This window comes from Filicampus tigris, chromosome 7 (genome assembly GCF_054856515.1).
Source record: "Filicampus tigris isolate MCC_2025a chromosome 7, RoL_Ftig_1.0, whole genome shotgun sequence".
Lineage (NCBI taxonomy): Eukaryota > Metazoa > Chordata > Actinopteri > Syngnathiformes > Syngnathidae > Filicampus > Filicampus tigris.
In genome coordinates this window covers 21,257,501-21,273,418 of record NC_141223.1, presented here as the reverse complement: position 1 = coordinate 21,273,418, position 15,918 = coordinate 21,257,501, and the positions used below count along the sequence as shown (strand labels likewise).

At 41.0% G+C, this 15,918-nt stretch overlaps 2 protein-coding genes across 4 annotated transcripts in view; one reads left to right on the top strand and one right to left on the bottom strand.

Moving 5' to 3' along the window:
* The first annotated feature begins 5 nt into the window (after positions 1 to 5).
* On the top strand, positions 6 to 9,396 carry acad8 (acyl-CoA dehydrogenase family, member 8). The gene is made up of 11 exons (XM_086035818.1): positions 6 to 142; positions 2,025 to 2,125; positions 2,357 to 2,526; positions 3,476 to 3,585; positions 3,665 to 3,741; positions 4,907 to 5,044; positions 5,140 to 5,275; positions 6,521 to 6,618; positions 6,701 to 6,853; positions 8,259 to 8,361; positions 8,824 to 9,396. The coding sequence occupies exons 1-11, from the start codon at positions 28 to 30 to the stop codon at positions 8,877 to 8,879; spliced, it is 1,257 nt and encodes a 418-aa protein (XP_085891944.1). The 5' UTR covers positions 6 to 27; the 3' UTR covers positions 8,880 to 9,396.
* Positions 9,397 to 12,718: 3,322 nt separating this feature from the next.
* The window catches only part of esamb (endothelial cell adhesion molecule b), a 71,751-nt gene continuing 68,551 nt past the window's right edge, over positions 12,719 to 15,918 (bottom strand). For all 3 annotated transcript variants that reach the window (XM_086035717.1, XM_086035718.1, XM_086035719.1), the window contains one exon: positions 12,719 to 13,999. In XM_086035717.1, coding sequence (XP_085891843.1) covers positions 13,531 to 13,999 — 469 coding nt within the window. In that variant the 3' untranslated portion in view covers positions 12,719 to 13,530. The remainder of the gene's footprint in view (positions 14,000 to 15,918) is intronic.

The window sequence follows — 15,918 nt, the reverse complement described above, 5'->3', positions numbered from 1 at the left end:
AAAAAAAGGGGAAAAAAAAGAAAAAACATGGCGGCTGGCTCGCTAGTTAAAGTCGCCCGACTGACAGCGAACATCTGCAGTAGCCGCCGTATATTCGTCAGTAGAAGTGCACAGAGACGAGGGATAGCTTCGTGTATCGACCGTAAGTCCACGCAAAACAGCACACATAAGTTTTGCAACGATCGTCATTGAAAATACTCATTTGTGTGACTATGGTAGAAAGCAAGGCTGGTTTCACGTTAGTTTACCATCACCTGTCTATATAACCAACCAGAAGCATTTTTGATGTGGGTTTACCGCCTTTGAACGCAGTTTGTCCATTTTTAAATGTACTTTTAGCGTAAATGTCATTGGCAAGAGGCGCTCCTTTCTTCATTGGTCAAAGAGAGCTGCACAGTGCACACCCCTCACTAACACCGCCCACATTTTCTTTCCTTTTCTTTTTTATGTCCTTCCCAGACAAAAGGGACCCCCCCTCCTTCAACACCCACACACACACCCACACACACCCACCCACACACCCCCACCCACACACGCACACACGCACACACGCACCCACCCCCACGCACCCACACGCACACACCCGCACACACACGCACACACACGCACACATAAACACACACATAAACACACAAAGAAAACAGGATGTTATGGAAATCTGATTTGGTCACGTGTCATTCGCAATGCGAGCCGGTGGGCACTCTGACGTCATATTCAGTTGACAGCTGGGGGCGGTATTGCATAAATGTCATCCTAGTCCTCGGATGTCTAACGTGTGGATTATTCTGCTTAATTCTTATTCCACGAACGCAATATTAATCAGACTACAGTACCGTGTTTAGATCAGTGGGGGTACGTAGAAAAGAGTATTGCAAAGAACATGTTTGACATGACTTCCTTTTTCACTACCATTACTGAAGTCATACAAATAATCATACAGATGGAGAGGCCGAGGCTCAGGAGGTAGAGCTGGTTGTCCAGTAACCGGGTTGGCTGTTGAACACTTCACCCACCTTGCCCCAGTGTCACTCACATGTATGTGTATGGCTGAGTGTGAACATTTGGTGGTGGTTGAAGGGGCAGCCACACTTCCATTTGCCTGCTTTAGGGCACCTGTGCCTACAGAATGTAGTTTATGACCATCAGAGCATGGTTATGTGAGTGCATGAATAATGTATCCACTGTGAATCACCTTTGAGTGTCCAGAAAAGTGCTATATAAAACTACATTATTATTATTATTAAATTACATTTGTAAAAAAAAAAAAAAAAATGAAATACATGACCCAAAAGTGCAACTTTTTCAGAATGATAAAAACACAACAAAGTTTTAAAATACATTGAAATCATGTATTGTTTTTTATGATACCTCAACTACTTTAACCCTTTCCAGGCAGGTGTTGCAGATTCGCAAAAACAAATTGCTAATCCCCTAATGAATACACATTCGTTTTATATGAGCAATTTTTTACTCAGAAGTACTATGACTAAAATTGAATTTGAGCCTGAGAGGGTTAAGACTAGAGCTTGTCAACTGGTTAACTATTGTTACCTAATAAATAAAAACAAATTGGCATCACCACTTTTCTCATGTAACACACACACATTTACTCCATTACTTTTTACTGAAGTAACTTTTTGCAAGCATTGTACTTGTCAAAATAGTTTTAAAACCACATATTAGTTACTTTCGCTTGAGTAATTTTGTTAAGAACAAACGTTTGTTTTACTCCATTGCAATTCGTGTGTTTGTGTATTGTGTGCTCTGTTTGTTTTGGTTCGTCAGAGGAACTCCTTCTTATGTCACATTCTTATGTCAGAGTGACTCCTTCTTATGTTTTACCAATCCAACAAACCACTCGCAATTTTTGACTCTATTTCACCCATCAAACTGAGAAAGGCCATCACACGATCTCACACAAAATCTCTGCATGTATGGTACTTACATTTTTTTGGGGGGGGTTAACCTCCTCTCCTTGCAAAGCATTTCTACTAAATTGTATTATGTATTTTTATTTTTCCCAGCATCTCATGGCCTCACAGATGAACAGAAGGAGTTCCAGAAAGTGGCCTTTGACTTTGCGGCCAATGAAATGGCTCCGCGCATGGCGGAGTGGGACCAGAAGGTTGGTTAAACACCCTCAAATAAACACCTCCTCAAATAAACGCCTCCCCTTTCCTACAATAAAAGTAGTAACTGTAATTATCTCAATTCATATAGTAGAAACTATGTGTGCACAGTAACTGCTAAGCCAATTTCAACCCATTTCCTAACCAAAGCAGCAGCACATAAATGTTCTCTCTGCTTAAACTACGCTAAATGAAGCTAGTTTATCGCCGTCTGCTTTGACCATAAGGAAGTGTTCCCAGTGGAGACCATGCGCAAGGCGGCCCAGCTGGGCTTCGGGGGCATCTACGTAGAGCCGGACGTCGGGGGTTCCGGTCTGTCTCGCCTGGACACATCGGTCATCTTCGAGGCCTTGTCTACGGGATGTGTTAGCACCACCGCCTACATCAGTATCCACAAGTACGTCTCGTTCAAAATAGTGAGTCGTCGCTGTAGTAAGAGCAGAAACTAAAACACACATACATGTACAGTATATCATAAAACATATTTTATAATAAATAAGAATATAGTCCCAAAACCTTTTTTCTATACCTTAACCTCTATACATAATGTTTATATAAACTATTTATAGTTATTTTGCAGTTGCCATTGATTCTGCCTTTTGAGCTTTTGATACTGTTCAAGTAGAAAGCAGATTTTATTGTCAAGATCATACATAATTTATCAAAGAAATAATATACCTACAATTTTATGTGTATATTTGAATATATTTTGGGGGTTATATACAGTATGCAGCGTTAAACATGTCTTAAAAGAGACCCATTTTATTCAAACATAAATAGCAAAATTTGAGTCCATTTAGCAGAGGTCTATTACTCCCCCCCCCCCCCCCCCCACACACACACACACACACATTAATATATCGTTGCACGCCTGGTATCTGGTCCTCTGCGTGGTGTGCAACACAAATGATTTTGTATAGTGGGGATTATCATCAGTATAAAAATAAAAACTTCAATTGAAAAGTAAATCAATAATAGCAGCCTTCACACAATTACATTTAAGAAATATATGTGTTAATTGCTTGAGGGATCAATAAAGCTTTTTATCAAAATACATGAATAGCATCTCAAAAGAAAAAGCTTAATACATATTTAGTCAACAGGATAATGAAATACCTCGGGAAACTAGCTGGTTGCTATGATTTTGGTTATTAGTCGAAACAGTTCTCAGTATGACTACAATACTACAATAACAAGAATAAACATTCGGTTGCATTAATACATTCTGACAGGTGCCAATCAAAAGTGAGCATTTCCATCTTGGCAAAGGCCCAGTTATTGATGCATTTTTTGTGTTGGATGTCATTAAAATGTGCAGGTGTCCCTAACGTGTAGTTTGCATGCAGCATGTGTGCCTGGATGATTGACAGCTTTGGCAGCGAGGAGCAGAGGCAAAGGTTCTGTCCTCAACTTTGTTCCATGGAGAAGTTTGCCTCTTATTGCCTTACCGAACCTGGTCAGTTACCTACTATGCTACTCCTAACCGTTACAATTCTATGTCTTCATAATTTGAATGTCTCCTCGTTCGATTTCAGGCAGCGGCAGTGATGCTGCGTCGCTCCTGACGAGTGCGCAGCGCCAAGGCGACCATTACATTTTGAATGGTTCCAAGGTAAAATTTTCATAAAATCCTGACAGCATGCTATACCCACATTGGGGGTGATCTTCACAATTTTAGCATTGCGCTTCTCTCCAGGACAGTGTTTTCCAACTTAATTGGTTTAACAAGTTTTAACATGATAGGAAAGAATGCTAAATAAATGTAACTGCCTGTTAAAGAATATATATAATTAAAACAAGAAAAACTTAATTTTGGCGAGTTAGCTCTTGAACAGATTAAAGGGACACTTGAATGAGCTTAACATTGGCACTTATATAAAAGGTTTGCATGTAAAAATGACATCAGTACTAAAATGCCCCGCCCAAAAGACTCTGTAGTGATCAGCAAAGAAGCAGTGTTTTGTTTTTGTTTTTTTAAGGAAAGAAGCAGTGTGCGCTCGTCCCAGCATAAATCTTTGTAGCTCTGCTCATTTCCACATTTCCTCATTCTCATATGCATCAGCCACAGAGAGGTTAATCGTTTTGATGTGTTGAAGTGGTCATTAGTAGTGATGTCCACATAAATTTTGGTGCCAATTGATCACTGTTTTTGGACGTTATAAGCAATGAAAGTACAATGATTTCCAATGGGGGGTTTGTAATCGGTTCCTCCAGTGACTCCGACCGAACAAGGATAGAACGGTAGGGGGCGCGGCCATTCTCTTCATTAACAAGAGGCGTTATTCATGGATTCACTTATTTCCTCATTTCTCCCACATTTATTGATAAAATAGAAAATGACAACTCTTTTCATTTTCCTGATCAAAAAATATATAAAATGAACTTGTTAGTGAAAACATTGCCATCCCGGCCCACCCATCCCTTTAATTATAATTTCACTATATCTTATAGGTGATAAAAAATTTTTTTTAAAAAACTACATGAAAAATATATTTCCAAATGTGGACAAATTGAGTCATTTTTTACTAGGACTAGCTGCATGTTTGATTGTTTTTCTTTACACTCATTTCAAAAATATAAACGGTTTAGTAGATGAGTCCAAACGTCCTAGCACTAATACAAAAAAAGAGTGACAATTAAAAGAATTTTATTTTAGGGACAGTCATAAAATTTTAGGTTTTGACCCAAACAGCATGTATGTACTGTATTGTTTGAGGGGGGGAAAAGTGTTTTACCATTGTTCAATGCGGCGCACCTCTCCTGCTGTGTGATTTCAGGCGTTCATCAGCGGAGGGGGCGAGTCTGACATTTACGTGGTCATGTGTCGCACAGGAGCCAAAGGTCCGAAAGGCATCACGTGTCTCGTCGTAGAAAAGGGAACACCGGGCCTCAGTTTTGGTAAAAAGGAACAAAAGGTAGCGTGATTGTTGTTTTTGTAGCGCTGCAGGACTACCACTAGATGTCAGAGTGCAGTCACAGTGTGTAGCCGCTGACTCAATGTGTTCTTTAGGTGGGCTGGAACTCGCAGCCCACCAGGGCCGTCATATTTGAGGACTGTGTTGTTCCTGCGATCAACCTGCTGGGAGTTGAAGGTCAAGGCTTCACAATTGCCATGAAAGGATTAAACGGAGGCAGAATTAATATTGGTGAGCTCATATACATCAAACATAAAAAGTCTACACACCCCTCTTCGAATGCCTGTCAAGATTGAGGAAATCCTCAACAGGTCCAAATACAAGACAGTTGAGAGCACAGAAACTTAAACCTTCTGCTTCCAAAGCAAAAAAAAGTCAGGAAAAGAGCACTTGAATAGCTGAAATTTATTCAGGGTTAATCCTTTTAACTTTAAATGGTGGCCCGTACATGTTTGTTGTCTCCCATTTAACACGAGTTTGACTTTAAATCTCTAAAATATTTAAAAACAATTTTGGGGTGTTTTTTTCAGCTGAGTTGACTTTTGAAATAATTTGTCCAGGTCTCATTTTTCTATACCACAATATCTGGCATTTGAACCGGGGTTTGTAAGCTTTTTTCATGTATCGTCGCTGTCCTCTGAAAAACACGTGTGTCCATTTTTGTCATTTTTTAAAATGTTCACCTTAATGGGATGTCCATAGCCCGGGGTGGAAACCCCATTAACGTAAGAAAATTTAAAAAATGGACAAGTGTTTTTCACAGGACAGCGATGATATACTTTTTTATATGTATTGTAAATGCACAGTAATACAGTTTAAAAACTACAATCATTAAACTGATCGTAATATCACTTAAGTCTCGTGAAATGGCTTTTTTCTGTGATGTATAAATGAGTGTTATGGCTATTATACAATATTATGACTTTTGTCATACGATGACAAAATATTCTTAAGTATTCTTGGAATATTACAAATGTATTCACGTATTTTGATAGCTTCCCCCCCAATTTTTTTTTTACAACTTTTATTGTTCTATTTAAAAATTACTCTCAGAAAATTATGAAATTTCTTTTACAAACTAAATTTTTCTTGACACTGTATTTTTGGAAAATTTTGAACTTATTTCTGGTTATATTCTGAATTTTTCTTATATTTGGAATTGGTTTCAGAAAAGAATTACAACTTTTTTTTTGTATTATGATTTTATTCTACCAGAATTGGGACTTTTTTCTCAGTAAAAGTTTCATAATTGTAAAATTAGCCCTTTATTCACATCAAATTTAGACTTTTTTCCTCATGTAACTATTTTTTAATTATTCTTCTGACATAAAGCAACTTTGCTGTTGTATTTCCACTTTCATCTTTTTTCAAATTGAATCTGTGTTGAAATGTTTTGATCATAACACACAGTCGTTTTTTGAGCTCAATGTTAACATTTTGGCTTTCAGTATGAACATTAAATGTTCCTTTGAACAGCTTCATGTTCTCTGGGCGCGGCCCACGCCTCCATCCAGCTGGCTAGGGACCACCTTTTGGTGCGTAAGCAGTTTGGAGAGACGCTCTCCAACAATCAGGTCAGTAGCAGTGAACGGATTTTTCCTTGCTCCACATGTACGTTAACACTGATTTTAACACACACTCTGCATGTATGTGCAGTTCCTTCAGTTCAAACTGGCAGAAATGGCCACCGATTTGGTGGCGTCTCGCCTTTTGGTACGCCAGGCAGCCGTGGCACTTCAGGAGGAGCGAGCGGACGCCGTGCAGCTGTGTTCTATGGCCAAGCTCTTTGCCACGGACCACTGCTTCAACGTGAGTACATCCTGGACCTGAATCAGTGGCGGGCTGTGCATTGCTACCTGGGCCTTCAGTGAGGACCAACCCAAAATCTGAATCGATTTTATTACATTGGCAGTCAAAGCTACATTCACAACTAGACTTGTTTTGGTCCGATTCAACTGAATTCACCTTTTAATACCAACACTCTCACGTCGCAGTTATAGATGCCATCATACCAAAACGCAATATAACAGAATGCAACTCGGCCATGTACATCGTCTGGAGCGGTTCACATTCAATATTTGTCTGATCATGTTACAAAAAACAAACAAATAAAAAATATTCCATTCTTAACCACAGATGATTACACTGTACAACACATTTTGGTGCCAAGAAAGTTTCAGCATTTTTGGGGTATTTTGATGTCGCTGAATCCGAAAATGACGAAAATGGGTTTTTATTTCCGAGTTGGCTCTAGTTTTTGAGGCAATCCTTATTTTTTGTTTGAGAAAAGTGCTAAGAATATGCAAGTTATGACACTGATATTCACTTTGCTAAACTTTAATTGGGATGTATCTGACCTTTCTAGCATGTTCACACAGTAGTCTTTTGTTTTTGATGCGATATCCTGAAAGATGACAATCGTTATCGCAGAGAGCCTTCTATATGCAAATCATTTTTCATGAGAAATATCAAGCAAAAATTCTGGAAATTAAGCGCAAATCAAAGCACGACTTACTTTTAGTCACAATTAAAGTACATTTAGTAAACAGTCAAAGCACATTAAATCATCAATCAGTTATTTGTCAAAAATATTGATATCTCAAAAAATAGAGCCAATTCCTAGTAACAGATGTCATTTTTGGACTTAGCAGCCCAAAATTACCCAGAAACGATTCAAATATATTTGGCACAAGAACAAAAATTGTTGGCCGGTATTATTCATAGTATTGTGTGCAGATCGCTCGTCCAACTTAGCTGTAACAAGTTTTGCTCTCACCAACCAATCAGAAGAAGAGAAAAATGTAGTCTCACCTTTTTTCTAGCAAGTCGAAGCAAAAAAATCCTCAGTGATGGATTATACCTCGAAAAAACTTGTAAGTCCGGTCACTTGTAAGTCAAGGGAGGCAACACTGTATCGGCAATTATAACCACGTTTTGGGTGACCCGCAATAGTGCTGATTTTCTCAGTTTGTGGTCGGGCTCAGTCCCTATCCCCAGCGAATAGTTGGCCCACTGTACATAGAGGATGAAATCTGATTGGGCACAACTTCCAGATGTACTGAAAGCAGTGTAGACAGGAGAAACACACACAAATGAAGAGAATAGACTTTTGGGAATAAATAAAACATTTTCATGTAACACATTTAAAAATGTAGGGTGAATTATTAGTGCCATGTTTCAGTCGTCATTTTATCGTTCTTCTGCGCCCGCTCAGATCTGCAACCAGGCACTCCAAATGCATGGCGGCTACGGCTACCTGAAGGACTACGCCGTGCAGCAGTTTGTGCGTGACATCCGTGTGCATCAGATCTTAGAAGGTCAGCCATTGCGTCATCATTGATGTCACTAATGTTCCTGGTGCTCTTTAAAGGGGAAGTCAACGCAAACATATTTTTTCAAGAATATGTTCCCAGCAGGCCCAGTAGTAGCAACACGGCATTCTGATTAATTTTGTGGAATATAAATTAAGCAGCAAAATGCAATCGTTTTTAGCCATCTCTGGGGGCGGCCATTTTGCCTTCTATCGACTGAAAATGACATCACAACTGCTCACACCGACCAATCACGGCTGACTTGTTTTCTGAATCTGAGCAGAAGACAAAATGGCCGCCCCCAGGGATGGTTTATTAGGGGATTAACAGGGATTAACACTTATTCCACAAACGCAATATCTATCAGAATGCCCTGTTTCAACTATTGGTCTTGCATAGAACATATTCTTGAAAGAAAATGTTTGCGTTGACTTCCCCTTTAACGCCCAGTTGTGCATTTCTCCACAGGAACCAATGAGGTGATGAGGATGATCATCTCACGCAGTCTTCTGACAGAGTCCTGATACGAGTCCCTGATACGAGACACAGTTCCAGACTGACCACATCCTCAAGGTTGCTGGACCTCTCCAAAGCACTGTCATATAACTATTTGATCTACAAAAAGCACATATGCAGTAATGAATCTGAATGAATACCGGAACTGTCACTTTGTAGGGGATTTCTGTCACTGTAGCATGTTAGCATCCAAGGAATTAGTCCTCCCAATGTGTTTGCATCACAACATAACTGTAACCTCATTTATGTATTTAACGCACACATTTTCAGAGACCCTCTTTTACCCTAACGTTTGAAAAAATATATAAATAAATTCCTGGGATTGAATGGCTGGACTGTGAAAAGACAAGTAAATTTGTCACTGGCAGTGTAATGAGTGGCCCTTCCAGCCTTTTTATCATGGTTTCTTTGCTGTTACTGAGTGTAATACAATACATGTACATTATGTATGAAAATATGTACAGTGACACTCCAAATAAATTCTAGGTCTTTGACTAAAAATAAAAAAATCCTCATTTTCAGTGATTGTTGTCATCAGCTACGCTAATATAATGATAAAAATGAGATATTAAAGAATATTAAGAACGTATTTCATATTTTACAGTTTAATGGCTTAAACTATATATATATATATATATATATATATATGAATGTTATTGTTATTTCAGAATGTTTTTATTTAATTTTGACTCTGTTGGGCAAACCAAGGTAAAGAACTAATAACCTAACCTAACTACAGTTAAGATGGAAACACGTACTGATAAATGGGCCAAATCTTAGCTTTTACTCCACTTCAAAAGCACGATTCTTGAAAAGAACATCCTAAGTGGCTTGCCTGTGGTGTGAAGTATGGTAAAGTGATTTCATTTTTTAAAATCCTTTATCTGTTCACTAAATACGCAAGGTGACAATTATAGATGTTAAAACCAGAGCTGGGCATTCCATCTATGTGACGGTCCGGTCTGTCTATCTGTCACTGACAGACACCCGTTTTGCTGACGGTTGACAAATGACAAGTAAAATTTAAAAATAGATCGACAAAGTCATGTATTTAATCAGTCATTTGTCTGTAGTCCATCATTAGTCTTTTTCGCGGCGGAGCTTTGATGGCCGCGCCAAGGAAAAATAGTGAGTTGTAGTTACCTGGGGGACAGATTTGAGTGATTGACCAGGGCTGTGAACAGTTTCCATGGCGCAGTGAGTCACTCTTTCTGTTCAAATAATCGTCTATAGCAGGGGCGGAGCCAGAACATGGCTAATGGGTGGGCCTGGAAAAATCAGGGTGAGCCTGAATATTTCTCTCTGAGCATAATCGCCTGTCCCAACACATTGTATATTCAAATAAAATGAGTGTATAAAGTGAATAATACGAAGTTCAGATCTTCCTTAGACAACCACAATCGTGCCATTCTTAATATTCAATAAAATAAAAAACACAACAAAGCACAAATTCAAAAATAATAATTTTCTAAAAATTGAAAAGCATATACAGTGATCCCTCATTTATTGCAGTTAATGGGGGGCCAGAACTTATGATTCTGATTATTATTATTTTATATTATATTTACTGTACAGTTTTATTTTGGGGGGTTTGCGCCTCTGTTACGCTGTTGGGAACCCCCGACATGGTTCCCGCACTTCTAAATACTTGTTAAACAATCCATTTAACTTTAAAAATGCCAAATGAAGAATAAATACCAAGCTGCAGGCAGTGATAAGAATTTTAGCTCAGACCGTGCCAGCTGACCATCACGACGGATCGTTCACTAAAAACTATGTTAAATTTTTAATTTTTAATCATAAAATTGACTTAACTAGAATGCCATAGTGTAATTTATCCAATCCTGAACTTTAAAACACTTGTCGTCGTCGTTGTCAAAAATGGCCGCTTCTTCTTCCCTCCTTCTTCTTCTTTGTTCCCTTTGTTAACTCCTACTTCTTTTAAAAACGAAGAAGAAGCACTGCTGCCGGAGGGAATCATGCCTAAACTGTATCTTTGCACAATAACATCAACAAAGTCCTTTGGATAAAATGCAACGCGGGATTGTAGTTAAGGTAAGCTGTTTTAAGACAAAACTAACAAACACTTTCACTCTTTATTTGGCGATGTCTAAGTCGTGCCGGCCGGGAGCGCGCTGCGCTCACGACATATAAACACAACTGTTGTACTGTACTATCCGATTTTTACAAAACTTTATTAGAGCAAACACATCATTACAAATACGGAGGAGAAAGTATCCGGCTTGACTGACTAAATCAACGGCACATTTGAATAGTGGACGAGACTAGCGAGAGGCTGCGATGATGCGCAGCCAGTCAGCTCACATACAGTACACAAGCGGAAAAAGTAAATCCACTTGTGCCCTCGTTGGTCGAGCTCGCGCTGGGAAACAGTCACCACCTTTTATGAGTGCCTGCGTGTTTGTACAAAGCCTCCGAGTCGACTCATATCTTTGAAACAATGCGTCTTTCTGCAATATAGCTGCCGATATGGCTGTGTTGTTTCTTTTTTAATTTGTTATGAATGCTTCTGAAAAATCCGCGATGCACCGAGGGCGCGAAAGTTGAAGCGAGGGATCATTGTATTTTTCATGAATCTCACCTGGTGGGTAGTCAGTCAATTTGGCTGGGCCTGTGCACACCCAGGCCCACCCATGGCTCCGCCCCTGGTCGATAGTCTATTTTTGCAGGGGGCTTCAATGGCCGCAGCGAGACTGTTTGTGTAGAGAGACAGAAGACAGTATCGTGCATTCAAGTGTGCCTGGATTTCCTCATTGGCTCATTCTGACTACACATCCACCTGTGTCCCCTCCTGCTGCTGGGGCATACCATTACAAGAGGGGAAGGGCAATACCACAATCCCTATAACAGAGGCTTCCGTTTCCCATTGACCGGGGCCGAGGCTTGCAGCTTCCGGGTCCTAAAAGGAGACATATTTAGTCCAGCCGGACATGGAGGCTCCCATCCCACTGTGAGTGAGACTTCCATGTGGTGAGTCTATCGTTTCGTTTCAAATATCTCTCAGTGGGGGGCGGCGGTGCTAGTGAAAGTTCAGTCGGAATCGCAGACAGAAGCCCGTTTAAAATTAGACGCGAGCCGGCCTATAGACAGGTACTATTTTTTTACCCCTGGAAAAAAAGGCAAATGATGGACGACGGAAGGGTACCTCCGCTGCTGAAGGATGACGAATGATGCACGCTCAATTTTAGTATAACGTAAAACGTTCAATAGTTTGGATGGCAAATCTGTGTGGTCAACATCAAAGTTAGCCGAGCCAAGGACTCTGTGATTGTGAAGTGACCGGAACGATTGCCAACTAGGAAGCGACTGAACGTTGCAAACAAATAGAGTAATTGTGTGGTGTGGATGTATAACGTGCATCACAATTCATACACTGCAATCAAAACGACAAGAGTTTGCAGTGCAGTTACCAGAAAAGCTAACAGTTAGCCTAGCTTCTTCTAGTTCTTTATTCCTTTATTTTCTGGCAGTCTGAATGCTGAAAGTGCTGCATCTCACAGGTCAGTCTTGGCACTACAAGTGATCTCAGGTTTGGCAGGGCACCACACATAAGAGCAGTAACAATTAACAATACAGAGCAATTTTGATCGTCCCAATTAAAGAGGAAGGAAATGCAGCCAAATCGCGTCATCCTGCTAACAAACAAGCGGCCTTGGTGAATGTGATAAATATGCTCTGTTAATGCTAAATCCATCCATTTCCTATGCCACTAATCCTGTGAAGGGTTGCTCGGAGCTGAAGCCTATCCCAGCTGACTCCGGGTGAAAGTCAGACTAACCCAGATCGGTCACGTGTCCGTCGCAGGGCACATATAGAGACAGAGAACCAATGTCACACGTTTTTTTTAATTGGAAAACAACTGTCAACCATCCAAACTGTATTTCAAATGCGACATGTAGCTGCTCAACATTTGTAAATAACACCATATGTACGGTATACATAATTCTCAGAGCTGGGCATTCCGTCTATGCGACGGACGGGGGGGTGTGGAGGGGGAATTATTATTGAAGTTTGCAGTCGCTGACGGAAGCCCGTCACTATCCCCGCCAAACCCGCTACCCCCCCCCCCAAAAAAGGCGAATGATGCAAGGGTACCCACGCTGCAGACTGTTAACGATTAACAGACGCTCAAAATGCCCAGCTCTGAGAATTTTTCACTAGTATAAATTCCACTACACAACCAGCAGAAAGCATGGCCTTTTGTGGGATGTCTCCAGGCCCTCATACATTAACTGTCAGTAATCACCCAAAACAGTCCAACACCATCAGCTATGTTCACAATTTTTTTCTTCTTTTTGCTTACATTCTGTCTACCATCACAGGCAACACATCCAGTGCTCCATAACCATTCAATTCTATATAAAAACCTGAAATGTCATTTTGTGTTTTTTGTTTGACTTTGTTTGGAGCTTTTTTTTTTTTCCTAAGCCTGAGAAACATCAACAATAATGTGCCTGAAAACTACACAACCTAAGCTGTTTGCTCTTTAGAAAACTAAAAACAAAGGTAGTGAAAATCAAAAATGTGTCGAGTCCGTAGTATGAATAAACAGAATGTCCTTGCAGGAGGTCACAGAGAAGTCCGATTAAAAGGCAGAACACTTTAGATCCCACCCCCTCCTTCCTGTCCAATCAGAAGCTACACCAGGGAGCCCGCTTGACTCTGCGCAGGCACCATGACGGCCACCGTGCCCGCTCGGGTCAGCGTGGACGATGAGCTGGCCCGCGGGGACGCCGTGAAGGCGGGCGGCGTCTGAGGCTGAGCCCCCTCCGTCCTGACGGGTGGCATGCGGACCACCTGGGGCGGGCCTCCGTTGGCGGCGGGGGGCCGCTTGTGTTTACGCGACGGCGTCCCGCCCACATTGTAGCCCGGCAGGCCACGCAGGGTATTGGCCTCGCCTGGGCGCAGCTGGTAGGCGTTGATGACGGAGCCCGCGTCAGTGGTGGACGAGGGCGAGTAGGGGTAGTGGAACGCAGGCTGCCGGTGGTGGTGGTCTCCGGGCCGAGGGCTGGTGGCAATAGACGACAGCGTGCCGTTCTTGGAGACGATGTCCGAGCCTGTGTTACTCTTTGCCCATGACACTCGTTTCGGAGCCTGAGCGTCCTCCCTGTACGTTACGAACAGCACAAAAACTATTCAATACGCCTCCTTCTGCTGTGCATGCCTTGGCCATCAGGGGGCAGTATATTGCAGATAGCTATAAAACAGTGGATCACCCCTATTTGCAGGGCAAGGGACCAGGCCGGCCCACAAATAGCAAAAATCTGCATACAACACATATGATGGCCATTATAAATGCATTGAAAAAAAACATTTTTTAACCCTAATTATTTTTTAAAACTGCCAATAAGCCTCAACCCCCCCGCCCAAAAAAACAGTTTTTCTGTATGTGTTTTGGTGGAAAAATAACACTTTATTGTTTTTAAAACTACAATAAACATTATGAAAAGAATGTCACTATTTCTCTTCAAACACCATCCAGCACATGCTGCAGGCGGCTGACGAATAACGGACGCTCAATTTTTTTGTAAAATGCCCAGCTCTGCTGGTTTTATAAAGTGTAATTTCTGTACATACTGTAATATTCGTGTGTTGAATGTGTACCTTTACGGGGTGTGGTTATTGAGCAACATCAGGAGTTGCAGTTAGTCGGGTTGGCTGTACCAAGCAGCCCGCTGGCCGGCAATGGTGCCACGGACCGATGTTGGAGCCTTTATGCTCTAAGACGCCACAGGATGGCACCAAAGGCCCGGCTAATAAGAAAGTAGTAACTGAGGTCAAGCAAAGATATATGCTCGACTCACAGTAAGCCCCGCCTAGTCACAGTTCTCAACCACTAATTCGTAGATTTTCTCTGGGAACCGATCCTTCGCTATCCACTGAAAATGTTGTCAACTGGCTGTTTTCGTGCTCAGGCCAAAGCAATAAAAGTAGTACCTTGGCACCATAGACACCATGCATAGACTTACTTCATAGTAGGGCTGAACTATTAATTACATTTGCTATAGAATCGTGATTTGGGATCATATAGCAAATTTGCGATTTTGTAATCACAAAGGCTGCAGTTTAAATGGTCATTAGTTTATTGACAGCAGAGGGGGGAGGGTGATTCACCGAATGCTAAGATAGCGCTGCTGCAGCACCAGCATGCTTGATCATTTTCACCTCGTATGGTTAAAATTTCCCGCGTGCATATGTCTATTTTGTGATGTTTTGGCTGCCATCGTATGTTGGAGCGTGTGTATGAGGAAGCTTCTGGCATGGCGTCGGTAGGTGCCGCTGTTGACTTCGATTTACGTGTATTCGAAGTTTGAGCACACACACACACACACACACACAGACGTGAGTGCGCGGCTCCTTGAGCCATGAAAAATAAAAACACAAATCCGTGCAAAGTTGTCAAGCGGTTAATATTAAGAGAATGAATTTGGCCGTATGTTTTGAACCAAAAAACAGACTAAAAGCTGTTGAGATGCCGCTGAGTGGGAATGCCCGCTGATGCTTGACATAACTTCATAAATAGGCATCTTACATTTCCTTCCAGGTGGCGTGTGTGATGTTACTAACTGGAGATCGGGTAAACTTTAATTTTATACATGTATGTTTTATTTATTTATCCGTCTATGTTAAATTGAGTGAGTGATTTAAAGAGTGCAGTCTACGTTTACATATCATGTTTCATGAAATGAAGTGACGTGACGTGTAAAAAGTGGTACAGAGCCACAGGATTATTGTTTATTGGACTATGTAAGAAGGTGAGTGATTAAAAAGTGCAGTCCATCTTTACATCATGTGTCATGAAACAAAGTGATGTGTAGGAAGTGACAAAACTAATGATTTGTTTACATTATTGTTGTAAACTGCACTTGAGTTTGTGCCTTTCCAGTATGGTATCAGTATAGTATTTATATCCTTATGTTTACACCACACCTGTGAGGCAGAATTATGTTGTCGTGGTGAACGCTTACCAAATTGCACATCAAAATATTTAATAACTATATACCTCTAATTGTGGTCCTTCATATG